Below are 26,443 nucleotides of genomic sequence, written 5' to 3'. Positions count from 1 at the left end.
ATAATGTATATTACCGAGGGAAAATTTGGTTGATAGCCATGGGTTCGGAGAAATGGGTATGCAGAGTAACGAGTTCGCCATTCATCCGAACTACCAATTTGACGATGTGTGGGCCGGGGATCAAGCGATGTCACATTATCATTGGTCAGTAGCTAGTCTGTAGCTAGTTAGTAAATAATTTAATTCCTTGGTAATACGCCGCATAATACTGTGTAGCATTCTCAAGATCCAACATGTGGATCGCGGAAATCGGTTTATCCAGGCCGAGCCGAGGTACGATTCAAGTCCGGGGAATTGAAAGGACTCGGCTTTGCAGAAGCACCTTCGTCCTTTTTGTTCCATCTTGCTTATTTCTCTTCCTCACTTCTTCCATTCCTCGATCCTCTCCGCTTCTCCTCACACCTTTCTCCTCCACTCATTTTTCTTCTTAAAAAAACTGTCAACTTCTACTGCTTCTAATCACGATGTCAACCTCTACTCCCCCACAGGAGCTCAAGGATGAGCTTAAGGTAGTTGAGGCCAAGGCCGTGAACCAAACAGTAGTGCAGTTGCGCTCTCTTGCAGCTGGAGCTGTGGGTGGACTCTGTGCGGTCATTGTGGGACATCCCTTTGATCTTGTCAAAGTCCGTCTTCAGACGGCGGAGAAGGGTGTTTACTCAGGCGCTATGGATGTCGTGCGGAAGACAGTAGCCCGTGAAGGATTGGCTCGGGTATGGAATGATATGGAAATAATCTTGAGGGGTGCAGAGGCTCATGGCTTTCCTAGGGATTGTATGCTGGTGTGTCGGCCCCGCTTGTGGGCGTCACTCCGATGTGTAAGCTTCGGTTCAATGAATATATGACAAATGGCCACCAAGCTAATCTTACTTGGAATAGTTGCTGTCAGCTTCTGGGTATGTACTGATCTAGAAATCGTCTTGATCTGATACTAATCTAGCTAGGGTTATGATGTGGGCAAAACTTTGGTAGAAAAATGGTCGACTGTGCCAGTGCGAAACAACACGCCGCAATACTCCATTTCTCAAATTTCTGCTGCTGGATTCTTCTCAGCTATCCCAATGACCCTGATCACGGCCCCCTTCGAACGAGTGAAGGTGCTCTTGCAGATCCAGGGTCAGAACCCTCCACCCCCAGGCCAGAAGCCCAAATACTCGGGTGGCATGGACGTGGTGCGCCAGCTTTATAAAGAGGGCGGTGTTCGCAGTGTGTTCCGTGGCAGCGCCATGACTCTTGCCCGTGACGGTCCCGGCTCGGCAGCCTATTTCGCTGCTTATGAATACATCAAGCGGAGTCTTACCCCGAAAGATGAAGAGGGAAACATCACCGGTCAACTCTCTCTGTCTGCCATTGTAGCTGCCGGTGGTGCTGCCGGTGTTGCTATGTGGATCCCCGTCTTCCCAATTGATACCATCAAGTCCCGTCTTCAGAGTGCTCCTGGTAAGCCTACTATTGGCGGAACTATCAGAACCGTCTATGCCAGCGGTGGTCTCAAGGCCTTCTTCCCTGGCTTTGGACCGGCACTCGCTCGTGCGATTCCTGCAAACGCAGCAACCTTGTGAGATCTCTTTCTTTATACTCCACTCTTGTTTGCGCGAGACTAAATTTCTTCTAGCCTTGGTGTTGAGCTGGCTCACAAGTTTATGGTGAAGACGTTTGACGAATAAACGGGTGATGAATTACGGTATGTTTTGTTTTTGTAGCGTTCATTTTCTTTTCATATACGGATGACTTCTCAAGACGTTTTAAATGCCCTTGATTGCCATAGAGAGCTGGATGGTTTCTACAATTCAGTACTGGGGCCGGAGTTTTTATTTTCAAGTCTGCGTCGAATATTCTCATTAAGATGATAGTAACTAGAGGGTAGTACTAACAGGATTAGTAATAGTAATATCAGTCAACGCACGGTCGGAGAACGGAGAACAAAGTGAATACGAGTCTAAGAAAGTAAATAAAAAAAAAGCTCAATTATGCGATAGTTGAAAACGTAAAATAAACATATCCAATACAAGTTTCAAGGCACCTGAGCGGCTAGTATTATAAGTGGGCTGTGCTGCCTAGCCTTTCGCGCCTTCATAAGCCGCCCCATCTCCCTCTTTTTTTCCTGTCTCACTTTATTTCACTCCTGACCTCGATTTTATCTCGTGATTGCTTCAACTTCCTTTGTTGTTACCATGACTGTCACCAGTATTCTCCTGCGGCGAGGTGCTGAGCTGGCGTCTTCTCACTATGACAAGAACCCTGATCAGCCTAAGCCTTCTCCACTCTTGGTAGTGATCTGCGTGCTGACTACATTGGTTCTCGGAGTTGCTATGGTCGCTGTAAGTCATTTCGTCCCATACCTGTACACGCTATACACGTTGGAGCTACCCTAACATAATTCAAAGGTCGAATATACCTATGGGTGCGTAGTTGCGACTTTGGCTGCGGTCGAGGACCCCAATCCAGACATTTATGTCCGTATCGACAACGATGATCCGAACAAAACTCTTGACTCCAACGAAGGAGAACCCGTTGCTTCCCCAGGACCCATCACCAACAAGCTGCGCACCACTATTAGCCACCTACGTGCCCGCGCAGGCTTCTGGTCTCGCTTCCGTGGACTGGGTATGTTCATGGCGTATAACTTTGTCTCTAACTTGATCGTGGCCATCATACCCGGGGGCAGAGGTTCCTTCTTTGGCCAATTCTTTATCAATTCTATCGTTGGTGTCCTGCTGTCGACTTGGCAGATGGCCTGGGTTCACATCGTCATCACCGAACCCTCCCCTAAGCGCTTCTACCAGCGAATCCCTTCATGGCGATCGTGGATCAAAATTGCCCCTGCTGCTGCTCTGCAGGATATCCTGACTGCTGCTGCGTTCTTCCTGCCCATGGCTGTCGCCGAGCTGACTGGTTGGATCGGCGCTGGGCAAAGTACCGGAAACCAGCTGAATGATATCTACCGCTCCATGGCTGTTACTTTTGTTCCTGCCCTGCTAGCTCTCATGATCTCCATCCCTGCCCGCGTCATCTTCATACGTGTGGCAGCATCTATGCTGCCCGAGGAGGATGAGACCATCGTGCCGTTTGATCGCTCCTTTGGCCGTAAGGTGCAGCCTGAAATTCTGGGAGGCAGTGGTAAGATCGGTTTGCTTGTTGCTTGGTCGAGCTTTGATTGGGCTTCTCGAGTTCGTTTTGCCAAGGTTATTGGTAAGACCATGGCTATTGAGCTGGCTTTGATGGTGGCTGCTATCCTTGTCATTGGCTCTCAGCTGTTTATGATGTCGAAAAAAGTAAAGAGTCCTGAAGAGCAAATCTAAATATAGATTTTGATCAGAGCATGGATAGTGTGGAAAGAAGGAAAGTTGAGATCCTTGGTTATTGGATGGACTAGACGGATTCAAATCTCATTATGTAGTTATATTTAGTCAAATACCAAAACCGCTCTCTTATTTGAGTCCGAGCAATCAAGTCTTCCATTCCATACTCCGTATCCGTACACGTTATTCCGTAGCCCCACTTCCAATTATCTCACCGCCCTCTTACGACATCGTATTTTCAGGCAAGAAACCTCACCGCTTTCTACTCTTTTCGCCGCCATATCTTCCCCCGCCCCACGTCTTTGTGACCTTCCATTCACTACTTCAACATTTCACAGCAAACTCTGAACTTCGCTTCTCTTCACTTGAAATATTTCTCAATTCTGAACCCTCTACAATGGCTGCATCACCCGCCGGTCGTATGCTGGCCCGTCAGCTGCAACAGATGCAATCCGATAAGGACATTCCCGGAATCAGCTGTGGCCTATTCGATAACAATGTTTTCGAATGGGAGGTCATGCTGATGATTTCTGACGATGTGAAGATGTACGGAGGTAAGTTTTGAGCAAAGATTTCCCTCGTCTTTGAATCGCGGCCCAGCCGGCTTGAGACCCTATCAAGACTGGGTGAGCATGAGTCGCCATTAGACTGGATGCTAATGATACCAGGTGGTTTTTTCCGTGCCCGTCTCTCGTTCCCTATGGAATACCCCCACATGCCACCGAAAATGAAGTTTGAATCGTCTATTTTTCACCCAAACAGTAAGTGATAGTCAAATCATAGGGGGCTCGGGTGGAGCCGAGATACGGTAGAGGTTATTAACCATTTTATCTCATCTAGTCTACCCGAACGGTGATGTCTGCATCTCGATATTGCACCCCCCTGAAGAGGATAAATGGGGCTACGAATCTGCAGCCGAGCGCTGGTCCCCGTGCAGACACCCGAATCGATCCTGATCTCCGTCATCTCCATGCTTTCCAGTCCTAACGACGAAAGCCCCGCCAACGTCGAGGCTGCGCGCCTGTGGCGCGAGGACCCTGCCGAGTTTAAAAAGCGCGTGCGTCGGTGCGTGCGGGAGAGCTTGGGAGATGAATAAATAGATCGGGGTTACGAATTCTGCTTTTGGTGCATATGGGTGGTCATTTCTTTATTTTCTTTATTTTTTCCTACCTTCGGTTTGCTCTCGTTGCATGAGCGAGCGATTTACACTGCTAAAGGATATTGCTAGTTTATCTTTGGTCCTCTAGCTCTCCCATGGAGTTCGTTTTCTACGATCTGGTGGAGTTTATGAGTTTTTGCGTATGGTTACGCACGCATACTTGCCCTTCTCAATACATCTTTGATATTTTTCATATTCCTCTGATATTTGGACAGAGATCTAAAGGGTATAACGACATGTTCACTTCTAGGTAAAAGGTACAGAAAGTTCAGCGTAGGAAACAGAAAAGCAACCTTAAAGCAACCTTAAGGAAGATTTTATAGAACAGAAAGAATTGATCAGAGATCTCCTTTTTTTCCAGTGCGTATCGACGGAATGAAGATGCCCGGGTGGCAGACAGTCATTGCTAATACCGCGAAGGCGATCATCATTCCATCCAATACAAGGAACTCGTCTTCTTTTTGCATGAGGGGACCGCCCCAACCACCTGACATCTCGGGAATACTAAATGAGGGTTAGCCATGACTCTTGCGTTCTTCACGCATAGTTACATACCGATAGATACACCGAATCAACACAGTGAGATATGTAAAAGCCTCAGCAGCTACAACGAGACGCATCCGACTAGGAGAGATGGAATCCACCCTGCCCTCGTTCTTCTCACCGGTCACTCCATTGCCATGCTTAGCGACGTTGAAGAAGAACTTCAGACCAAAGCCACCACAGACGAGCATAGTGGCGACTTGGAATGCGATACCGACGATAATAATATCGTCTCCGGCCTTCAACAGGTCTGGGGTGCTATCATTTGCAGCAGCAGCGACCCCACCACCGGCAGCCTGAAGGAGCAAGGATCCAACATCGCAGCTGATGAAAATCCAAGTGAATAGTCGTGGTTTCAGTCGCGAGTGCTCTGGGCCAAGGTTGAGAATAATGTGCTTGAGTGTCAAGTAGATTCCGGCTGCGATGAATGTCGGCGCAAGGATTAGACACACTATTTGCAACTTGAATGCGCTCACGTTCCACGGGTTATAGTGCATCAGGACTCGTCCTATGTACCCTGCCATTTCCATCAGGGCTCCGACGCCCAGCGCAATCATGAACGTCCATGTTCGGTAGTAGACTCCTAGCCCTACTTGGGCCACGCCAAGAATTCCAAAAAAGATGACGAAGAAGATATTACCTCCCAAGTTCGGCGTGTATCCGTTTGTTGTTGCAGACACTGGACATTCTGGACTGACTTGTAAACATACCCCGTAGCTTGCCATTTTCACCAGTATCTTGGTCTTAGATAGGAGGATGGAAAGGCGAAGCTGAGAACTCTTAAGCGATAGGGGACCATTGCGAATCTCAAAACAAAGTTAAGCCCCTCTTGCAAGCGAGGCGGTTTACGAGAACGAATGCGAGAACGAGGAAATAAGGGAAAATGGGGCTTCCTTTTTCGGCCGTGGCGTCGAATAACGGACTCTCACTGGCTATTGATATATCCGGATTGACCCACTGTTATTTCATCGAAGGCCCTTGCACTCTTAACGAATCATATCGCCAAGGTCTTCTATTACCGAACGGAGTAAATGGTGGGAATCACAGTGGAAGGGTGTGGATCTAATCATCTTCAGCCTCAAACTTGATATTGATCCCTTGAACGATTAAATCCGAACGTCCGGGGATTAAGCCACGTGACACATGATTGGTACCTCTCAGCTATCAGCCTTCACATCCTAGTCGTTATGCCTCCTCTCAAACCTCGCCGGGCGCATCAAAAATCCCGTCTTGGATGCGACCAGTGTAAGCACCGCAGGGTTAAGGTAAAGCATGGACCAAGGCTTCAATCTCGACTTGATATCTAACTGTGTTGTACTGTAGTGTGATGAGAAGGGACCACCATGTTCCAATTGTATTTCGCGTGAGCTCAACTGTACCTATTTAAGAGCCCCACCAAAGGACCTGCATTATGTACGGCCACCTAGGACCACGAATAGAGTCCCAAGATCGCCTGACACCCCCAGAACATTGGCTCCTAGTCCTGCCGCCTCCTCCCCTTCCGCCATATCCGGAGTACGTGATCTAGAGCTAATGCATCATTTCGCGACAGCCACCTTCCGGAGTGTCTGTACATCTGAATCTGAGTATGAAGTGTGGCAGATCATCGTACCACGACTGGCCCTGCAGTATGAGTTTCTGATGAATGGCGTCTTGGCTCTTGCGGCGTTGCATATAGCTACTGCCATGGAGCTGCCAAACTCTTTGGCTTATATTGACACGGCATTGCAATATCACAATCTGTCATTTGCACCCTTTCGCGCATCCATTGATAACCTCACGCCGCAGAATTGTGAGGCTGTAGCGGCGCAATCTATAATCACAACTGTCATCAGCATCGCGTTACCGCGAATTACGGCAGTCCGGGACGAGAGCTCCAACATGACCGAAAATATCATTGTCGTCTTCGAGCTTCTGCAAGGGGTCAAGAATATATATGATATCGGTCGGGCCTGGATAAAACTCAAGTTCTTCTCACGTCGAAAAGATGATACAGACCCCTCTGAACTGGACGCCGATACAGTGACTGCATTGGATCGACTAGCCACAATAAACGAAGAGGCTTTCAAGATAACAGTAGATACAGACCAGTATCAAATCAACACAGATGTGATTGCCCACCTCCGTCGTTGCTGTAATTTGTTTGCTAGCACAGAAGACCCGGCGCATGTTCTTGCTTGGCTGGCTGCGGTTGATAAGGAATTCGTCGACAATGTGCGGCGTGGTCAACCGTTGGCTTTGCTCATTCTTATGCATTGGGGTATTTTTCTAGGAAAGCTGGATGGTCATCGGTGGTGGGCACAAAACTCTGGTCGAGCATTGGTTTCTGAACTCTTGCGAGTCATACAGCCTGGTGATGCGCAGTGGACTGACTCATTGTCATGGTCTCAGCGAAAGATGGGCCTTTAAGTATGATAGATGAAATAAAATTAAAAAAAGTCTTCACCTGGGCAGAGCTATAACAGACAATTCACAAGTCAATTCACCTTGTGTCTGGTATCCATATCGTCCTACTCTTTAGCACTAATTCAATTTAGTTATAGGTATGAGGTGTCTACAGAAGATGAAAATCTGTGCCTTGTCTTTTCCCAATATCAAATACCGTGAACGGCTTGCAAGGTTAGATCTTACCTACCTCGAGATCTTTTTGTACAATGCTAGCGCCGGCTATCTCCTCGACTGAACACGGTTAGTTATTCAGAGACTTGACTGTATAGTCTAAATAGTAGGTTCTGTTTTGCACTAGAGACCAAGGAGTTTTCCAGCGATGGGATCCCATTCATCATCCCATCTCCGGATACTTTCTTTTTGAGCTCCCAGACGGAGATTTTCAAGCTTTGAGTCATCACTGAACAGCTCAACCAGTCGATCGGCCATTTCACTTGCGTTTCCAAAGCCCATCCCGTTGACACCCTCGCTTACTAACTCAGACCAGGCCTGAAAGCGATTCCAGCCAACAACGGGCAATCCAGCGCCAAACATGTCGACAACCTTCATTGGTAGGTCCACTCCGCTGCTACTGGTATGAAGACTTACCCCTAGAGATGCTGATGCAAGGAGTCTTGCGTAATCTGGAACGCTCAGCCATGCGGTGCGGATCGTAACCTTCTGGAGCTTTCCAGCATCCTCGAGGGCCGAGATCTCCTTGAGATAAAATTCTTTCTGGGGACCTTTCCCAGTAATGATGGCCATAATTTCGGGTAAGTTTGGCTGAGACACAGCCATATTGGAATATTGCAGCAATGCGTTGATGAGGACGGAGAAGTCCTCATCTGGGGTCCACGAGGTCGAGCTGACCAGAACTCGTGTGCTACCTGCTATTATCGATTCTTGTATTGAATTGGCTTCTATAAAGGTGGCGAGGGATTTTATACGCTCCTCTGGATTCAGAATGGGACTGAAATGATTGGCAGGACGATCATGCAATGGCAACACAGGAGCCTGAAGCTGGAATTCCCGCCGAAGAACGGAGCCCATAGCATTGGTGACACAGATATGGGCCGATGCCCATTGGCCGAATGTCTTCTCATACCAGGTGGAGAGCTTGACGAGAGGATGGGTCGGGCCGAGTTTCAATGCCAGGATGGAATACCCAAAGTTATGCCAATCAATGACCAATCGTGTTTGTCGCAAAAAACAGGATAGAGAAGCGACAGCCAAGCTTGGAATTGACGGCGGATTTTGTACCAACAACCATTGTGATGCAGTGGTCTTGTATGCCAGACACCTCCATAGACAGACAATCTGAAACAACACCTTCAATGGCCCATAGATCATAAATAGGAGTTTGTTGTTCGTCTGCAGAATGCTCGGATGAGGAGGTATAGGAGTGATAGAGATATTGGGGTTCGAAACAATATCTGGATGAAGTTCGGACTCTGCAGAATCAGGTCAGCCTAGTTCAGTCAGGTACAGGAAGATGTGCGACCCAACTTACCTGTGTACCCAATGACCACCACCTTTCCACCTTTTCTTGCAATACTCAGTGCATGATATTGCATACGGGGACTTCGACCAATATCTCCTAGCACTAGAATCTGCACGCTTGTTTGTCGCGGCGTGTCCTTCGCCGAAGCGGGACGAGGATCATACTGCGATGGGAGTAGCAGGATCAGCACTGTCAACGCGCTGGAAAGGCAGAACGCGACAGTGATGAGAGTGTCAATCATGATGGAGAATATATTTTTGCATGAGGAATGATGAGTCTATACAAAGTACCAATCCAAGTTTCAAATTGATAGTTGATCACGATAAGATCACGTGGCGGCTCCAAGGTTCTCAAGGTTCGTGAATGAAATCATCGAGTCTAATTACATGTTGCATTCAATTTCTAGCTCGAAGCTGTGAAGCTAATTCATTGAAAAAAACCCCTTTTGATTCAATTACGAAATGCTGGGTGTTAGCCTGACACTTCCTCCCTTTTAAGCCCCGAGCTTCGCCTCCGCAGCTTTCCCCCCAATTAAAGCGCATCGAACGCCCCTTGTCCCATTAGCACCTCCTTCCTTCTGCGATTCGATCCTTGATCATGTCAACGGGGGCACTGCCCGGTGATTCCAATATCGCTCCTTCCAATGGATCTGGAAATGGACAGGGACAGGGACATTCACATGGCCATAGTCGCAGTCGTGGCCACACTCGATCCCGCTACTCACAGCCGTCACTTTCGCTGGGAGGCACTAACCCCGTCAATTCCCAAACTCTGGAGCCTACCGACACACTGAACTCGAATTATTCATACGGTCATGCGTCGCAGAAATCTTGGTGTAATCACCAACACTCCGGCTCTCAGTCTACACATCACAACCATACTCATAGTGTAGCTACGATTTATACTGATGCGCCGGACCATGAGCACAATCATGATCATAATCATGCTCATAATGACCACCACCACCATGATCATCAACACCATGATCACCATCATGATCACCACCACCATAATAACGATCATGCGAAACCAGCCTCGGCTGCACAAACAGAACAGATGTGAGTAGAACATCATCACAAAATCTTACATCGTACCATCAATTAACATATTCTAGGAATGAGATCATAGCCAGTGCTATAATTGCATTGCCCTGGATTGCTATTTCCTGGTATTCGCGAAGTTTAGTGAATTCACTCGAGGTAGCTCAGGATGGCGTCGAGGCAGCAACTACCTCAATTGCAGTGAACCTGCCGGTTGGGTCTAAAACGTGCGCTTTGACGGCGATGACTCTATTGATATTTGGATCTGTTCAGACCATACGCCGGACAGGAACGTCCCCCATTAAATTTCCTGTACCAGATGCCCAGGTGGCCAAGGCCGCTCTTTTGCAAATGATCTCAATTAGCCTGCCAATATACGCGGCACTGAAGATTGGGGCCTTCGTTGTGGCCTTTTCGCTGCTTCTCGCGTCGGCTTCTGGGGTACCTAGCATGATAAATACCGTTTCACGTGGCCCCTCATCGGAGCAATACCGCAGAAAACCTTTTACAATTGGTGTGCTGGGCGGCGTTGTGCTATTGAGCTTCTTGGGGTTGAATAAGGCATGGAGCACCTCGCCCGTTCTAGGCTATTTGGCGCTTGTGATGTCCGTATTTATACTTCCTCCCCCCTTCGCTTCATTGCATCGTAAGGGGCCTATTCCTGAGCCCGGCTTGGTCGCGGAGTCGATATCACAAGAGGCCAATACTGCGGGTAAAAGTCCCTCGGTTGTAGTCATGGCCGATGTGCCGGCAGCCCTATATTCGGGTACTTTTCTGATACTTGTTGCGTTGTTGGTCTCTGGCTTTTCGTTCGCTACAGACTTCTACATTCTTGTTCCCGCGGGACTGTTGGCCTCTTCTTTGATGATCTCATTTCATACGAGTCTTCGATCCGCCAGCAAATTTGGCCTCGCCATTGGCACTGGAACTGCGGCCTTTTTCTGCACCCCTCATGCCCGCGATGATCTCGTAGTCCTTTACGCTACTCGCGTTATTCTAGCAACCAGTTCGTTCTTTGCATCAAGAATGGATGATAGCCATCTCCGCCTAGATAGTCATTCGCACAAACACACACACCATCATCATGACCACTCAAAAACGGTTGAGCCATGGCCACTCACTAAGTGGTTGATTCAACGAAGCGAGCCCTATTCCTTGCTGAACAGCATTCTCAAGGAGAAGGATTCGCGCAGCATCTTTTTCTTCATGTGGTGAGCTACCCAATATTCAATATTTCTTTCCATGACTAATGTTTAACAGTTTGAACTTCGTATTCATGCTCGTTCAGCTATCATATGGTTTTTTGACCGGCTCTCTTGGACTACTAAGTGACAGTATTCACATGTTTTTTGACTGTTTAGCCCTTGTCGTCGGACTTTGCGCAGCCGTGATGAGCAAGTGGCCCCCAAATGTCCGTTTCCCCTACGGCTATGGCAAGGTCGATACATTATCTGGTTTTGCCAATGGTATTTTTCTCATGTAAGTCTTTTGTTTTCTCAAATTAAACGTCAGTTTTCTAACGGTTTCTTAGGATCATAAGTATCGAGATTATCTACGAAGCAGTGGAGCGATTGTCTTCGGGCAGTCAAATGAACCGCATCAGTGAGTTGCTGGCCGTCAGCTTCGCTGGTCTATTAGTGAATTTGGTCGGCATTTTCAGCTTTGAGCACGGCCACCATGGTCACGATCATGGCCATGATCATTCCAATGAGAATATGCATGGAATTTTCCTGCACATTTTGGCCGATACACTGGGTTCAGTGGCTGTGGTGATTTCAACTATATTGGTCCATTACTCAGGTTGGGCTGGATATGATCCTCTTGCATCTTGCTTTATCGCCATCTTGATCTTTGCATCGGCTGTGCCGTTGGTTAGTAGCACTGCCAAGACTCTGCTCATGGCTCTCCCGGCCGATACGGAGTATAACCTCCGAGAAACCCTGGCTGGAGTGAGCACTCTACGAGGAGTAGTAGGGTATACGGTGCCCAAGTTTTGGCTCGACGATACTGGATCTTCAGAACATGGACATGGGCATGGACATTCTCATGATCATGACCATCACTCGCACCATGGGCATGATCACCACGACCATGCCCATGCACATGAACATGAGCATGAGCATGAGCATGAGCATGAGCACAAAAAGCCAAAAGTACTTGGCGTAATTCATGTTATTGCTTCTCGTGGTGCTGATCTCGAAGATGTTCGTCAACGGACTGACACCTATCTTCGCGAAAGAGACATGGATATCTTGGTCCAGGTGGAGCGAGATGGGGATGGACGCTGTTGGTGTGGTGGCGCAAATAAAGGCACTTGATTTGATTCCTCTTGAGCATATGCATTCGGTCTAAACTCTTTGATAGATGTTTAGCTCAACCAGCTGTATAGATAAATGAGGTCTTGTACATAGGGCGGTGTCAATATTGATCGCCAATCAATTTTAAACCGCACATACACTACAGGATACATACTGCTCATTAGCTACCTTTCAGACGGAAGTGGTTCCATTCGATTCGTGTTGAAAATGTCTAGAGAGAAACATAGATTTGAGAACCGAGAACCTTCAAGATTGTTCGAATAGCATGTAGGCAAAGAGAAAGTCACCTAGGTATCGTTGCTCGCTCGACTTCAAAGTCCATTTTGAATTGCATCTGGACCAGAACCTTCCATAACCATTGTCCACCAAGCGCGATACGCGACAAATCGTTGTATGCAATGAAGATAGCTGATTCTATCACGAAAATCAGCGATATGATATTAGAGATCGCAGTAGCACGTTCAGGTTCCATGAGCACGTCTATCTCAAACAGTATCAATGGAGATATCTTCTGGCAAGAGGAGTGCTATCCACGTGTATAGCTTCATGATGACAATGCATGAATTCATAATCAATTTGATAGTAATGCACCGTATATCTGTCTTCATGCCTAGGTAGATTTAACGACTAATACCCAAGGCTTAAGTTTTGGAAGCTAAGAGGCCACGAAGAAAGAAGCCTTGGAAGTAAGCTAAAGGAGGTTTTCTTCTACTTAGGCAGACAGTGGTTAATTCCTATGTCTTTGACCAGCGTGAACCGGATATTTACTATACATACTTCAAGAGGGCATGTATTTACAAGCTGAGAATCCAAAAAAACTCGTGATAATCATAAATTACGGCTACCAACTGAGGTTTAACCATACAAAGACCTGTCATAATCGTACACTGCGGCAGCATGTCAACGCAGGCTCACATACTTGCTCTTCCATTGAATCCTCAGGCGACGAAGGGACCAAACTTTCCGCCGCAGTAGATGCATGTATCGAACTTGTGGAACTCCTTCAGGAACAACCGTCCCTGAGGGCCATTATTAAGAGAGACCAAGTCCTCGTCCACATACTCCTTTCGGCATGCCAAGCAGAATTTGGAGACATCTGCACTTTGGATGATCTGGAAACTCAATCCACAGCGAGCTAAAAAAAGTCGATCAGGTTAGCATATCTTCTGTAAAAGGAAATTCAGGATGGGACCAACCGAAAGCATGTCCATTCACACATTGGGCAACTGTGGCGGCCGACCAGGCGATACCACCGTCGCCGCAAATTCCACACCATTCAAACAAATGCCCGCCAGGTTGAGACTGCTTCTCAATTCGCTTTGCGAAGATTTTGGCGGATTTGAGACCGCATTTCGACATCTCCTCACTCATGTCTGCACCGGTCACAACTGCCAATCTTTCAAAACATTTACGAGCCTGAGAAAGGACGGCTTCAGGCTGACCATCGGCAATGGCACAGCAGGCTGCATGGTATACCATCTTCTGGTCCTCAATATCCTCGCTGTTGAGGTTATCAACATGGGATAGCACAAAAGTGATCACTTTCTCCCGCTGTCGGCGGGCATATTCCGGGTCACTATGCTTCGGATCGGGGCGAAATAGCATTTCTGTGTTCCATGCACCGGCGATCTCAATGTAAGAGTAATTGCCAGTACCAATCCGATACTCAATCATATCGGTGGGATGTGTGGTAAAGAGTACGGCAGTCACGCTGCGCCACGATCCCAGTCCCCAAATTCGCGCGACTGTCAAATTTTCCCAGCCTTGCTTCTGAGCATGGCAATCTCTGAAATTGTTCATATCTTTGCACCACTGCGGGATGACTAGACTGCCTTTACTGATTATGTCTTTGAGACTGATGACGGCACCTAATCCTCCATGAGTGCCCACATTAAGGGCGGTGGAAGTGTTGTGCTCATCTCGTGAGACGGTCATGCCTGGAAGAGTTAGTAAATCTCAGGTTTGACACAAATGGAGCTTCACTCACCAGAAACGCGTTCGTAATGGGGCTTTCCAGGGCCTCCATCCTCGGCAGGAAGAGACGAAATATCCCATTCCCAGGTTTCAACCTTATTGCTGGCGGGTTCACTCGCAGAGTAAGAGGATCTGGGGATTTCCACGGTGATAAAATCAGAATTTGTGCACACTGCAAGAATAATTTTCGGGGATTCGTCCTATTATTATTATTAGCAATGAGCTCTCCTCTTGAGCTGATTTCCACATACCTCGTAGATCCATTCTAGTGGGCCCTGCAAGCGATGTTGCACCAGTTTCACAGGGGAGGGATTTATTTCAAATTCTTGGAACAAAGCCTTGGTCTCAAAACGAGGTGTCACTTTTTTGTCACTGTCGTATTCGGTCAAGGTGACGGTGACCTTGAGCAGCCGAAGCTGGTTGGCAAGAATGACAGCAACTAATGTGTCTGCAGTATGAACGGAGTTATTCCCTGGAACGGAAGAGACGATCCAAGGGCCACACGACAGTGCGGTGATGCGGGCTTGGGCCTGAAGAGCTGCATATAACAGAGTGCCTCGACCGGCCGTTGGAAACTCGCCATCTCCCACTACCACGGTGTGGGTAGCCAACTTCTCGGTGATAATAGTTTGAGAAACGGTTTCGGGGTTGGAACGGCGGCGAATTTGTAGCAGAACAACTTCGTTCAGATCATTAGCCACAAGAATGAGGTGGATGCCCCAGCGGCTTTCAGGGTCGGAGTCATCGGAGCTGCCGCCATGAGGTGACACACGAATGGGTGGACACCACTTGAATGAACGAATGTTCACTTTGCGAAGCTCAGTGCCCTCCAGTCTGACTGGAGTAGTGGCGAAAAGACAATGGTTGACAAGACAAACCCGGACCCACTGCCCATTGACACCAGCTGGCTCCCAAATGGATAGAAGGAGATTAGATGTCAACACAGCCAGGACACTACGGCGGTATCGGGCCAGACCGGATGGTGACCATGCAATAGCTGTAGTCAAACTTGTCGATTGCTCAGCTGCGATTGAAAAGTCCTCGCGACCTTGGGTGAGGATCGTTGGCCATTCCGCATTGGTGAAGCGGTTAGTTTGGACATTTGTAGGATGCCACTGATTCCAACGTTGCTTGATCAATGTGCCACCGCTGTTAACGGTAGAAGTCTAGTATATTGTTAACATTTGTATCTTTTGATAGATGAAATGGGTGACTGAGGACCCAAAAATGACCCACCAGAATTCTAACATGATCACCGCCGGCAACAGCGAGATCGCCATCTGGGGACCAAGAGAGCGCGTCTACAGATGATGGAAACGTCGATAGCTGAATTGGAGACATTTCAAACGAACTTGAAGCCTCAAAAATAAAAAACAATTGTCGAAGTTTTCATGCACGCGTTGTTTGGACAAGAAAGAAAATATAGTTCGGAGATGTTTTTATGCAGGAGATTAGATAGACATCTTATCGGTATGCACTTCTGCCTAATTTCCAAGGCTTCCACTTTTATTTACTTCATACTTCTTTATGTTCCTTCCTCAGGAGTTTATAAGTCTGAATAGTTTTTTTGTTAGGCTCGTTAATGATAAGAGTTGTACACAAAGTACAGGAAGAGCACTTGAATGAAAGATTTTTAGGCGCAAGGGTATCTTGCTAAACATCTAGTCCACTCGATCCAGCTTCTGTATGACCATGGCAGTTGCGGCACCGCCTCCATTGCAGATGGCAGCCACTCCGTACTCACCAGGCTGCAGTTGATGCAGTAAAGTTACAAGAATACGCGATCCAGAGCTACCCAGTGCGTGACCAAGAGAGATTGCACCACCCAGCATATTGACTTTTGCGTCCTGCAGACCGAGAATCTATTTGAAATTGAAAGTTAGTACTGACCTTTCTCCTGCAGATTCAAACCTTACCTTTTCATTAGCTTTGACTACTGCCGCAAAAGCCTCGTTAAACTCCCACACTGCCACCTGATCCTGGGTGATACCTGCACGCTCTAGAGCGATTGGTACTGCCTTAGCAGGGGCCACTGGGAAGTCCACTGGATCAATCGCGGCATCTGCCGAGGATACAATACGAGCTAACACACGGGATCCATGGCCAAACTCCCGAGCCAACTCCCTGTTTCCAAGGACAAGAGCAGATGCACCATCGTTCATAGTGGAGGCATTGCCAGCAGTGACAGTGCCGGTACCGTCCCGCAAGAAAGCAGGCTTCAGGCTGGTGAGATTGCTAAGGCGCGGATTTTCGTATCCCTCATCCCGTTCAATGATTGTTTCACCTTTCTTGCCTGGCACAGTGACAGGGGCAATCTCGTCGGCAAACTTGTTCTGCTTCCAGGCTTCCTGGGCCCGCTCGTAGGAGCGAATCGCATACTGGTCTTGCTCTTCCCGTGAAATCTCGAACTTTTTTGCTGTTTGTTCCGCACATATTCCCATATGGAACTGATTATATACATCCCAAAGACCATCCTTGATCAGGCCATCCTCCAGTTTGATCTCGCCAAAAGGAGGCAGCTGACTAGAACGGGGCATGTAGTATGGAACTCGAGTCATGTTTTCCATACCACCTGCCACTTGCGCCTCCGCGAGACCTAGTTGGATATTCTGGGCGGCTAGAACGACTGCCTTCAGACCAGATGCACACACCTTGTTGATAGTCAAGGATTCAACAGTGGAGGGGAGACCAGCAAACATTGACGCCTGCCGGGAAGGTGCCTGGCCAACGGATCCCTGCAGCACATTACCCATATAAACGTCGGTGATTTTTTCGATGGGTACCTTGGACTTGCTAAGGGCAGATTTGATGGCGACGGCACCTAACTTGGGAGCAGAGATCGAGGCGAAGGATCCATTGAACTAAGCCGAAATATATTAGTTAGCAGGATAAAGTTTAGAACCTCCAGCATGCTCTTACTTTTGTAGTTGGCGTGCGAGAGGCGCCCAGAATATAGACATCCTGGATCTCCTTTGATGTTGAGCGTGAGACGCTGAATTGTCTGTGGCTGCGGAATGCGGGGACGACCCTCTTGGAGAGGCGAGCCGGGAACCCTGCTGATGAGATCATGGTGATTCTGGTAAGTTAAAAAACGAAGAAATCCAAAGAATTGTTGAATTTTCAGTGGTAAAGATTGAAGGTTTTAATGCAAGAAGGGATATCAGAGAGAAAGGAAGGGAGGGTATCATAAAGCGAGTACAAATGGAATGCATACTATTAACCGCTGTTAGCCGCTAAATCGCCGCTCAGATATCCGGGCCGAGGCTTGAAGTAAAATCACATGACATGCCGGTTTCTATGATCTCAGATCCAAATGTGGATAGTTTTCCCATTAAGTTAGTTTCTCCGGTTCCCCTCCTTCCGCCGCAGTACTCATTTGCTAGAGTCCCTGTACGGACTAAGTCCTATTTAATCTTCCTTTGATCTCCTTTTTCTCATTTATAGCCCCAAACCATTCGAATCCATAGTGGTTCCATCGACCTTACTTTATCATGTCGACCTCTGCTCGTCGCCGTCTCATGCGCGATTTCAAGGTATGTACCGCCGGCAATTGGGGCCAAGGACCGTCATTGCAATCTGCAGAATTGGTAGCATTTGTTGCAAATCCCAGTTAATTTGATGCCTCCTGATCTTTCAGGGTCATTAGAATTGTGCTCTGATTGGCCCCTTAAGCATTCGTTGATAATTTGTGCAATCGCTAACCTATTCGCTCTGTGATTTCAGCGCATGCAAACCGATCCTCCCGCTGGTGTTTCCGCTTCTCCCGTTGCAGACAATGTTATGACTTGGTATGAGCTTACCTGACGTTGTTTGTTTGATAAGATTTCAAACTGATGAGTTTCTAGGAATGCTGTCATTATTGGTCCCGCCGACACACCGTTTGAGGACGGCACTTTTCGCTTGGTGATGAACTTCGAGGAGCAGTATCCTAACAAGCCTCCTGGAGTCAAATTCATCAGCCAGATGTTCCATCCAAATGTCTATGGTACAGGTGAACTTTGCCTGGACATTCTTCAGAACCGATGGAGTCCAACATATGACGTAGCAGCAATTCTGACCAGCATCCAAAGGTAAGAAGATTGATCTTTTTGTATCACATTTAACCGCTGCTGACCTATGTTCTTGACTTAGTTTACTCAATGACCCCAACACCTCATCTCCAGCCAATGTCGAAGCCTCAAACCTCTACAAAGACAACCGCAAAGAATATGTTAAGCGTGTGCGTGAGACTGTTGAGAAGAGCTGGGAAGACTAATGGACTTGAGATTATCAAACTACACGAGAGTCGAGAGAGTCTGGGGATGGAAATATCAATATCGATCACCGTCGGTTGATCTGCACAGCATTGGGGGTTCAGGCGCTTCATTCTTTTATCTATTCATCATCTTTTCAACATCATTCTCTGCTCATTTTATGATGGATGCCTTAGTTCTCATTCATCATTCATATGCTTCAAGGTCTTCCTATTGCACAACTCTTTTAGTTCAATGGCTCTGGATATGGATAGGAAGTTACATGGTAACAGCTTTTACTTGAATAATCAATTCATACAAATGAAAGACTATTTTATTTAGTCATCAATATGATCACCTTCAAATCTGGTTAGTATTATGATACCATAAGCATCGTCCAATTCCGGGCGGTCGGCCAAGGATCCCAAACGGGCGATTGTCAACAAATCCCAAACCCACACCTCCTTTCCTTTTGATCCCTCCAGACGCCTGGTGTGCTAGGTGTTTAGCAGTTTTGTCGCGTTTTTGCATTGTCATATCTATTCTCTTCTTCCACTTCTAGTGGAACTCAACTTTTGGTGTTCGCTCAGACACTTCCCCTCGGCGCTCGTCTGCCCCTCCTCGGGGCCCTATCCTGGTTCTTATTCGTGAGAAGGAACTAGCAAACTGCAAATATGGCGTCAGTGCTTCTGACACGGTATATCTTTTCGACATCACTGACTTTTGTTCAATAGGTCCGTGGGGTCAAACACCATTAAGGGTACGCACATTGGAGGCCGCCGATATCACCAAATCCCCCAGGTTGCAGCTAAGCTAACCACCTACTGTATTTAGTGCTGGCCCGCTTCCGTCCACAGAATAAGGTTGAATTAGCCTCAGGAGGTACGCCGATTGTCGAATTTGAGAATGAGGAGTCATGTACTATCAATGTGAGCGGGGAATCCAGTGTCAAGACCGCCAATTGCAGACAATACTAATGGCCAAGCGTTCAGTCCAAAGAAGGCATTGTGCCTTTTACCTTCGATCGAGTCTTCCCTATGAACTCGCCCCAAGCCAACATCTTCGACTTTTCGATCCGGCCTACCGTTGACGACATTTTGAATGGATACAACGGAACGGTCTTCGCGTACGGTCAAACCGGCGCGGGAAAGTCGTATACCATGATGGGTTCAGATATTGATGATGAGGTGGGTAAGGGTGTCATTCCTCGTATTGTCGAGCAAATCTTCGCCAGTATCCTTACGAGTCCGAGTAATATTGAGTACATGGTCCGGGTCAGCTACATGGAGATCTACATGGAGCGCATTCGCGATTTGTTGGTGCCACAGAATGATAACTTGCCTGTCCATGAGGAGAAATCACGCGGAGTTTACGTGAAAGGGCTGCTTGAGGTCTACGTCTCTAGCGTCCAAGAAGTTTACGAGGTGATGCGCCGAGGTGGAAACGCACGTGCCGTGGCTGCCACCAACATGAATCAGGAGTCGTCTCGTTCACACTCGATCTTCGTTATTACCGTCAGCCAAAAGAATGTGGAGACTGGGTCTGCCAAGAGTGGTCAGCTCTTCTTGGTTGATTTGGCCGGTAGTGAAAAGGTCGGTAAAACTGGAGCCAGTGGCCAGACCCTGGAGGAGGCCAAGAAGATAAACAAGAGTCTGAGTGCTCTTGGTATGGTCATTAACGCACTGACTGACGGGAAATCGTCTCATGTTCCGTACCGTGACTCTAAACTCACTCGAATCCTCCAAGAATCTCTGGGTGGTAACTCGCGGACAACCCTGATCATTAACTGCTCACCCAGTAGCTACAACGATGCAGAAACCATCTCGACCTTGCGTTTTGGTGTGCGTGCAAAGGCCATTAAGAACAAGGCCAAGGTTAATGCCGAGTTGAGCCCTGCGGAGATGCGACAGCTTCTGCGCAAGGCTCAGACTCAAATGACCAGCTTTGAGAATTATATTTCTGCCCTGGAGAGCGAGGTGAATACCTGGCGTGGGGGTGAAAGTGTTCCTAAGGACCTGTGGACCCCTTCGCGTAGCAACGATGCCGTTAGTGCTGCCAAAGCTGAGGCTCGTGCCCCTCGACCGGCGACTCCTTCCAGACTCCAAGAAACTGCTCGCTCGGACACCCCACGGCCAGATTCGCGTCTTGGAGATCGTTCGAGCACACCCAGCCTGGTGCTGGAGAAAGACGAGCGAGAGGAGTTCCTCCGTCGCGAGAATGAGCTGCAGGATCAAATCGCTGAAAGGGAGACCCATATTGTTAATGTGGAGCGGAGCCTCCGTGAGGCCCGAGAGGAGCTGAAGTCATTGAAGGATAACGCTGGGCGATCGGGCAAAGACAATGAGCGGTTGAACACCGAAATCAACGAGCTGCGCATGCAGCTGGAGAAGGTTTCTTATGAGGGTAAGGAAGCCGCGATCACCATGGATGGCCTCCGGGAAGCCAACTCTGAGCTTACTGGCGAGTTGGATGAGGTAAAGCAGCAGCTTCTCGATGTTCGCATGAAAGCCAAGGAGACCACGGCTGCACTGGATGAGAAGGAAAAGAAGAAGGCGGAGAAGATGGCCAAGATGATGGCCGGGTTTGACTTGGGTGGCGATGTTTTCTCGGACAACGAGCGCAAGCTACAAGACCTGATCCAGCGCGTTGACGCGTTGCACGAGGTCAGCGCTTCCGGAGAACTCATCGCACCTGACGATATCATGGAGCTCCGCACCCGTTTGCTGGAGACCCAGGGTTTCATTCGCCAGGCTGAATTGACGATGAGTGATCGAGGCGAATTCAGTGATTTGCAGAGTGGCCGCCGGGCAGAACTGGAGAAGAAGTTGGAGGAGGTCCAGCGCGAGTACGAAGACCTTTTGACTCGCAACCTTGGTGACAGTGATGTGGAGGAGATTCGTGAACGGCTGGAGAAGTCTTTCATTGACAGAAAGGAGACTGAGACTGCCGCAGTCGAGGAACTCCGCTCCGAGATCAAGCGCAAGGACGAGGAATTGACGACGATGCGGCAGTCTCTGGCTGACACTGAGTCCAGGACTAGCACCAACGGTGCCGCCAGCAAGACTCTGCAGCAGCAGATTTCTGAGTTTGATGCCATGAAGAAGTCCCTGATGCGGGATCTACAGAACCGCTGCGAGCGAGTAGTGGAATTGGAAATATCCTTGGACGACGCTCGTGAGCAATACAACAACGTTCTTCGATCATCGAACAACCGGGCCCAGCAGAAGAAGATGGCATTCCTAGAACGCAACCTGGAGCAATTGACGCATGTCCAGCGACAGCTCGTGGAACAGAATAGCAGCTTGAAGAAGGAAGTGGCCATTGCAGAGCGCAAATTGATTGCACGCAATGAGCGCATCGCTAGCTTGGAGAGCTTGCTACAGGATAGCCAGGAGAAGTTGACTCAGGCCAACCACCGGTATGATTCTTTTACCAGTCTGCATTGCTTCACCAGCACTAACCATTTATAGATTCGAAGCCCAACTCACCGCCGTCAAAGAGCGCCTTGAAGCTGCAAAGCAGGGCTCTACTCGTGGACTACCAACCATGGATGGTAATGGCAACTTCAGCTTTGGAGGATCTCGTATCGCGAAGCCCCTTCGTGGTGGAGGTGGTGATGGACCGTCTAACTCCAACGTCTCCGGTGTGCAATCACAGGAGAATGGAAAACGCACCAGCTGGTTCTTCGACCGTAAATAATTGATGCTCGATTATACCTTGGAAACTTGACGACTATCGTACAGTCTATCATTTTCCACTGGCTTTTGGGCTGATCCTACGGTTCCTCCTAACGCCGTCCCACGAAACTCATATATTTCGCCTTTTGTTTTACTTTTATCTCCCCATTTTTTTTTTTTTTTTTGCTCTTGCCATGTTTCATTCGATGGTGGTAACGTTGGTCTTCCCCTTCATTCGCTATTTCTTTTTCCCTTCTAGTACATTAGATTGTGCCCTGCAAGTCGGGGACTGGAGGATCGCCCTTCGTCCTGTTACCCTTTGTACAAACTCAGATAGACGGAGTGGTAAGTAGTTTCAGAGGAAGTAAGATGATTGATATATGCAATAATTGCCCGAGATCTCCAGGGCTGAACGAACTTGTTTAATTTATTTTGCTTTTAATTTTCTATATGTGGGACTCTGTAGATCATCACGGTATAAGGGAAGTAAGCTAGACCTAATCAAGTTTGTTCATGGGGAGACTGTGGGGTGCCGGTAGAAAAACTAAACTTAGTTAGGCCGAAAGACGATACCTATTAGTAAGGATACGGGTTAGAGATCGGATCAGTCGGATATTGATTCTTATTTCGTTTGAAATTACATGTTATGACTAATCCAGGCTCATATACAGATGAAGGATATGGACAAAAGATAGAAGATGGAAGATAAAATAGAGATAGGAAAGGAGATTAAAAAATAGAATTGCGCCGCGCTCCCCGAGGTCACTATACAAGGCCGTCATAGAGTGACAAGGCACTGACGATGGTATCGTCGCGCTTGCTGCCCTCCTTGAACTCTTCAATATCTAGACTGCCATTCTCATCCTTATCCATCATACCAAAGATTTTGCGCACGCGCTTCTCCGGTGTACTCTCGTCTTCAGGCAAATTGACCATAGATCCGACCTGGGCGCATCAGTTAATAACGTGCTTGATAGGCAATAATGTGCGGTTGAGAGTGATCATACCATCTTATAGATCGCCTCAACAATGGCCAGCATCTCATCGTAAGTGATCTTGCCGTCACCGTCAATATCATAGAGCTGGAAGGCCCAATCTAGTTTTTCTTCCATGTTTCCACGCGATGTCACTGAAAGGGCGCAGATAAACTCCTTGAAGTCGATCATGCCGCTATTATCCGAATCGAAAACGCGGAACACATAATTTGCAAACAATGAGGGTTCACCGAATGGGAAGAATTGTCGGTAGATCTTCTGAAACTCCTCCTTGGTCAGGGTACCCGATGGGCAGTCTTTAAGGAAGCCTGGTAAACGGATAATAGAAACTTTAGCCTCTAATCACTTTGTCTCCAGGGCATTCACTTGTCCACGGAATACCAATCTACCTTTGTACCATTGTTGGAGCTCTTTCTTGTCAAAGAGCGTGGATCTCTGCAGATCATCGAGCTGAGTCGGCGACAGTTTCGATTGTCTGGAACGCGTATGGAAGTCAGTATTTGACAGCTTACAATATGTAACACCAAGTGAATGGAATTTCAACTCGGCGATGACGAGGCGATATTGGTATATCCGCAGGCTGCGCATAGGGGAAGAGCAGTCGGACTTACGATTTACCCATGATAAAACACCCAAGTCAGACTTATCGCGAACAGTTCACAAATCCAACTCCAAATCCAACTCGATGGAAATAGTGGCTTTAACGCGGGGAGGGGTGAAAGATAGAGGAGGCTGTACCGCGGGGTAGGAGTAGGAGGAATGTGTGGCGGTGAAAGAGTGGTCGGATGGTGCAAGGGACACTTTCAAATTCCAGATCAAGAAATTACGTCAAGGTAAGAAGGTGCAGTGTGTTTCAAGACTTGATGAAGATCTTAAGGAAATTACAGAAAAGCCGAAGTGGCAAAGGGAAGTGGTCTAGACTCGGGCTTGGCATTACGGCTTGTTTTCGCAAAACACTGATTGTTTACGTACATAAAGATATTGATAGCTCGACATTCAACGTTTCAATCTATCGGATATTCATTCACAAATGCTAAACGCTTTGATCCTTCTTCAAGCTATCAAGACACAAAACACACACACACACACACACACACGCAAAAAAAGAGCGTTAGGCAATGGAATACCTGAACGATGCACAGCTAAGCAGAAATGATATAGGTGTTACACATCAAGATTAGTCCACCTTGATAGAGCCGTAAATACGATAAATGAATGCCCAACTGGCGAAGAAGCCAATAGATCCTATAGAAGAGGTCAGTAAAGGATTGGATTCGAGGGCGTCAGATCTAACGTACCAGTCAAGATGAAGACAACAAAGCCAATCAGAGCCGAATAACCAACGTAGAGGACTGCCCCAGTCAGGCCACCAAAGTTCATCCTGGTCGCCCAGAAGATTAATGCATTCAGGAAAACATATCCACCAGTCATACCGGCACCCATAAATGCCCGCCATTGCCATCGGTAATTCTCTGCGCATAAGAGGAAGTACACCAGTAAAACAGTGGTGGCAGCCGAGGTGATGATCATCAATCCATAGCATAAGAATAGGAATCCAAACATATAATAAATCTTGTTGGTCCAGAGAGAGGTCATGATGAAGTATAACTCAACAAAAATGGCCCCAAAGGGGAGGATTCCTGTCAGTAGAATGGACGGAATGGTACGAAGGCTGCCAGACATCGGAGGGACCTGGCGGGGAATCTGGTTGGTCTTGGTGGGACCCTCGATTGCCTATTTAATACCGGATTAGCTTTGTAGAAGGGGATCAATAAGAGAATACGTACCGATTGTCTAAATCCAAACCAGCTACCGGCCACGCTCAATGGCACGCTGATTACGAACCAGATCAAAAGCAGTGCCACCATTGTGAAGAACGGCACAGCACCGCTGGAGCCCTTTGCCCATACGAACAAGTTGAGCACGAAAAAGCCGCCAAAAATGATACCGGGGACCACCAAGGGGGTCATGATGATGTTGCGCTTCCATGATTCGCCACCGAAGGACTTGTATACTCGCGCTGACACGTATCCTCCAATGACACCGAAAAGTGCGGAGATCAAAAGGATAGCAGTAGCCAAAAATCCGCGATTAGAAGGCGAAAGAAGACCGAGGAGAGCAAATGCTATATATGGATTAGCGGGAGAAAAGCCATGTTTTGACACACATTGACTTACCAACTGTTACGCCAGTCATCATGAAGAGCTGTGCGCCATTACCCAGTATCACACTCAACAGAAGTGGGTGTTCAGGGCATCTGAAGACATCACCATGGACCAATTTCCAGCCAGAATCCTCCTGAATGCCGTCCTCTACGGCAGCTGAGGTGCTATCAAGATCCTCCAAGCTGAACTGATCCAAGCGGTTATAACGCGCAATATCCTTCTTCAATGCGCGAAGTAGGATCATACTAACCATGCCGACGAGGAAGACCACAAATACGGCGGAGTTTATCAGAGAAAACCAGTGGATCTTGGGATCATAGACATGCAGGTACTTGTCCCATCGAGTGGCCCATGCAGTAGGTGATTCCTTCCAGTAAACACTGTAGGTCCAAGTCACAGGGGTGTCACCGTCTTCATCCAATATTAGAACGTTTCCAGAGGTTCCGCAGTCAGCAGTACCATCCTCTAACAAACGTGAATCACTGCGAGACTCAGGCTGCACCAGTACACCAACCACTCGAAATTTGTCTTTGCCGGCAGTTACACGGTGGTAATCAATTATGATATCGAAGTGGTTGTTTAGAAAAGGCTTCTCAGCATCATCAACATCACCAAGGGCAAACCCAGGGTTGTAGAACTTGGTGTTGGTGTTTTGGTCGAAGTTCAGCTGCGCCGCTGGTAGTCCATCCACAATCCAATTGATAGTGTACCCCTGGGAGATTCGACGATTAGTAAACTGCGAGCTGCGGCCGTCAAACATGACCTCTGGACATATAGCTTTACACGTCTCATTTTGAGCCATGTGTAGCTCAAGGGGAGAGGTGCGAATTCGATCGCCGAACAAAATGCTTCCCAAAGATTCCCTGACATCCTGCGCGCCGCCATCTGGTCGACAGAAGTGGAAGGCCGGATGATAATAGTCGTACGCGAATACAGAATAGACTTGGTCATCGCGTGAAAGACCGGGGGTCAAGTGGTTCACGAAGAGGGGGACATTTTGGCCTTGGTCATATGAGCTCGGAGCAACACCAGGGAGGTAGAAGGCTGCCGACAAGGACGGAATCGCGAGGAGGACCGAATTGAGAAGATTAGCTCGATCGATGAAACGCATCC

The 26,443-nt window shown here is 47.9% G+C and overlaps 13 protein-coding genes across 13 annotated transcripts; 7 read left to right on the top strand and 6 right to left on the bottom strand.

The window, feature by feature from the left end:
* Window positions 1-464: 464 nt before the first annotated feature.
* N7495_009181 (carnitine:acyl carnitine antiporter) lies at window positions 465-1,664 on the top strand (the record flags this gene model as incomplete). The annotated part of the gene is made up of 5 exons (XM_057211832.1): window positions 465-710; window positions 767-815; window positions 877-893; window positions 942-1,555; window positions 1,613-1,664. 5 exons carry the CDS (start codon window positions 465-467, stop codon window positions 1,662-1,664), a joined length of 978 nt encoding a protein of 325 aa, XP_057058695.1.
* Window positions 1,665-2,171: 507 nt separating this feature from the next.
* On the top strand, window positions 2,172-3,299 carry N7495_009180 (uncharacterized protein; the record flags this gene model as incomplete). The annotated part of the gene is made up of 2 exons (XM_057211831.1): window positions 2,172-2,318; window positions 2,385-3,299. The coding sequence occupies 2 exons, from the start codon at window positions 2,172-2,174 to the stop codon at window positions 3,297-3,299; spliced, it is 1,062 nt and encodes a 353-aa protein (XP_057058694.1).
* Window positions 3,300-3,696: 397 nt separating this feature from the next.
* On the top strand, window positions 3,697-4,395 carry N7495_009179 (putative ubiquitin conjugating enzyme; the record flags this gene model as incomplete). The annotated part of the gene is made up of 4 exons (XM_057211830.1): window positions 3,697-3,853; window positions 3,968-4,060; window positions 4,140-4,230; window positions 4,281-4,395. The coding sequence occupies 4 exons, from the start codon at window positions 3,697-3,699 to the stop codon at window positions 4,393-4,395; spliced, it is 456 nt and encodes a 151-aa protein (XP_057058693.1).
* A 401-nt stretch (window positions 4,396-4,796) lies between these two features.
* Window positions 4,797-5,726, bottom strand: N7495_009178 (RTA1 domain-containing protein; the record flags this gene model as incomplete). The annotated part of the gene is made up of 2 exons (XM_057211829.1): window positions 4,797-4,962; window positions 5,014-5,726. 2 exons carry the CDS (start codon window positions 5,724-5,726, stop codon window positions 4,797-4,799), a joined length of 879 nt encoding a protein of 292 aa, XP_057058692.1.
* Window positions 5,727-6,188: 462 nt separating this feature from the next.
* N7495_009177 (Zn(II)2Cys6 transcription factor domain-containing protein) lies at window positions 6,189-7,410 on the top strand (the record flags this gene model as incomplete). The annotated part of the gene is made up of 2 exons (XM_057211828.1): window positions 6,189-6,266; window positions 6,325-7,410. The coding sequence occupies 2 exons, from the start codon at window positions 6,189-6,191 to the stop codon at window positions 7,408-7,410; spliced, it is 1,164 nt and encodes a 387-aa protein (XP_057058691.1).
* A 333-nt stretch (window positions 7,411-7,743) lies between these two features.
* Window positions 7,744-9,170, bottom strand: N7495_009176 (chitobiosyldiphosphodolichol beta-1,4 mannosyltransferase; the record flags this gene model as incomplete). The annotated part of the gene is made up of 2 exons (XM_057211827.1): window positions 7,744-8,879; window positions 8,939-9,170. 2 exons carry the CDS (start codon window positions 9,168-9,170, stop codon window positions 7,744-7,746), a joined length of 1,368 nt encoding a protein of 455 aa, XP_057058690.1.
* A 1,150-nt stretch (window positions 9,171-10,320) lies between these two features.
* N7495_009175 (metal cation transporter MSC2) lies at window positions 10,321-12,321 on the top strand (the record flags this gene model as incomplete). The annotated part of the gene is made up of 4 exons (XM_057211826.1): window positions 10,321-11,180; window positions 11,230-11,448; window positions 11,501-11,918; window positions 12,172-12,321. The coding sequence occupies 4 exons, from the start codon at window positions 10,321-10,323 to the stop codon at window positions 12,319-12,321; spliced, it is 1,647 nt and encodes a 548-aa protein (XP_057058689.1).
* A 904-nt stretch (window positions 12,322-13,225) lies between these two features.
* Window positions 13,226-15,602, bottom strand: N7495_009174 (uncharacterized protein; the record flags this gene model as incomplete). Its single annotated transcript, XM_057211825.1, has 5 exons — window positions 13,226-13,422; window positions 13,484-14,224; window positions 14,275-14,461; window positions 14,513-15,427; window positions 15,498-15,602. 5 exons carry the CDS (start codon window positions 15,600-15,602, stop codon window positions 13,226-13,228), a joined length of 2,145 nt encoding a protein of 714 aa, XP_057058688.1.
* Window positions 15,603-15,922: 320 nt separating this feature from the next.
* On the bottom strand, window positions 15,923-17,330 carry N7495_009173 (thiolase family protein; the record flags this gene model as incomplete). Its single annotated transcript, XM_057211824.1, has 3 exons — window positions 15,923-16,123; window positions 16,178-17,122; window positions 17,181-17,330. 3 exons carry the CDS (start codon window positions 17,328-17,330, stop codon window positions 15,923-15,925), a joined length of 1,296 nt encoding a protein of 431 aa, XP_057058687.1.
* Window positions 17,331-17,752: 422 nt separating this feature from the next.
* Window positions 17,753-18,516, top strand: ubc2 (E2 ubiquitin-conjugating protein RAD6; the record flags this gene model as incomplete). Its single annotated transcript, XM_057211823.1, has 4 exons — window positions 17,753-17,794; window positions 17,985-18,049; window positions 18,107-18,331; window positions 18,393-18,516. 4 exons carry the CDS (start codon window positions 17,753-17,755, stop codon window positions 18,514-18,516), a joined length of 456 nt encoding a protein of 151 aa, XP_057058686.1.
* Window positions 18,517-19,167: 651 nt separating this feature from the next.
* N7495_009171 (putative kinesin family protein (KinA)) lies at window positions 19,168-22,192 on the top strand (the record flags this gene model as incomplete). The annotated part of the gene is made up of 5 exons (XM_057211822.1): window positions 19,168-19,172; window positions 19,228-19,253; window positions 19,328-19,422; window positions 19,486-21,911; window positions 21,964-22,192. The coding sequence occupies 5 exons, from the start codon at window positions 19,168-19,170 to the stop codon at window positions 22,190-22,192; spliced, it is 2,781 nt and encodes a 926-aa protein (XP_057058685.1).
* Window positions 22,193-22,935: 743 nt separating this feature from the next.
* On the bottom strand, window positions 22,936-23,787 carry N7495_009170 (EF-hand domain-containing protein; the record flags this gene model as incomplete). The annotated part of the gene is made up of 4 exons (XM_057211821.1): window positions 22,936-23,115; window positions 23,178-23,503; window positions 23,555-23,640; window positions 23,777-23,787. 4 exons carry the CDS (start codon window positions 23,785-23,787, stop codon window positions 22,936-22,938), a joined length of 603 nt encoding a protein of 200 aa, XP_057058684.1.
* Window positions 23,788-24,342: 555 nt separating this feature from the next.
* Window positions 24,343-26,441, bottom strand: N7495_009169 (transmembrane 9 family protein; the record flags this gene model as incomplete). Its single annotated transcript, XM_057211820.1, has 4 exons — window positions 24,343-24,410; window positions 24,464-24,899; window positions 24,953-25,290; window positions 25,343-26,441. The coding sequence occupies 4 exons, from the start codon at window positions 26,439-26,441 to the stop codon at window positions 24,343-24,345; spliced, it is 1,941 nt and encodes a 646-aa protein (XP_057058683.1).
* Window positions 26,442-26,443: the final 2 nt, after the last annotated feature.

Source organism: Penicillium taxi (genome assembly GCF_028828555.1).
Source record: "Penicillium taxi strain IBT 34144 chromosome Unknown utg000006l_segment0_segment0, whole genome shotgun sequence".
NCBI lineage: Eukaryota > Fungi > Ascomycota > Eurotiomycetes > Eurotiales > Aspergillaceae > Penicillium > Penicillium taxi.
This window is presented reverse-complemented; position numbering and strand designations above follow the sequence as displayed.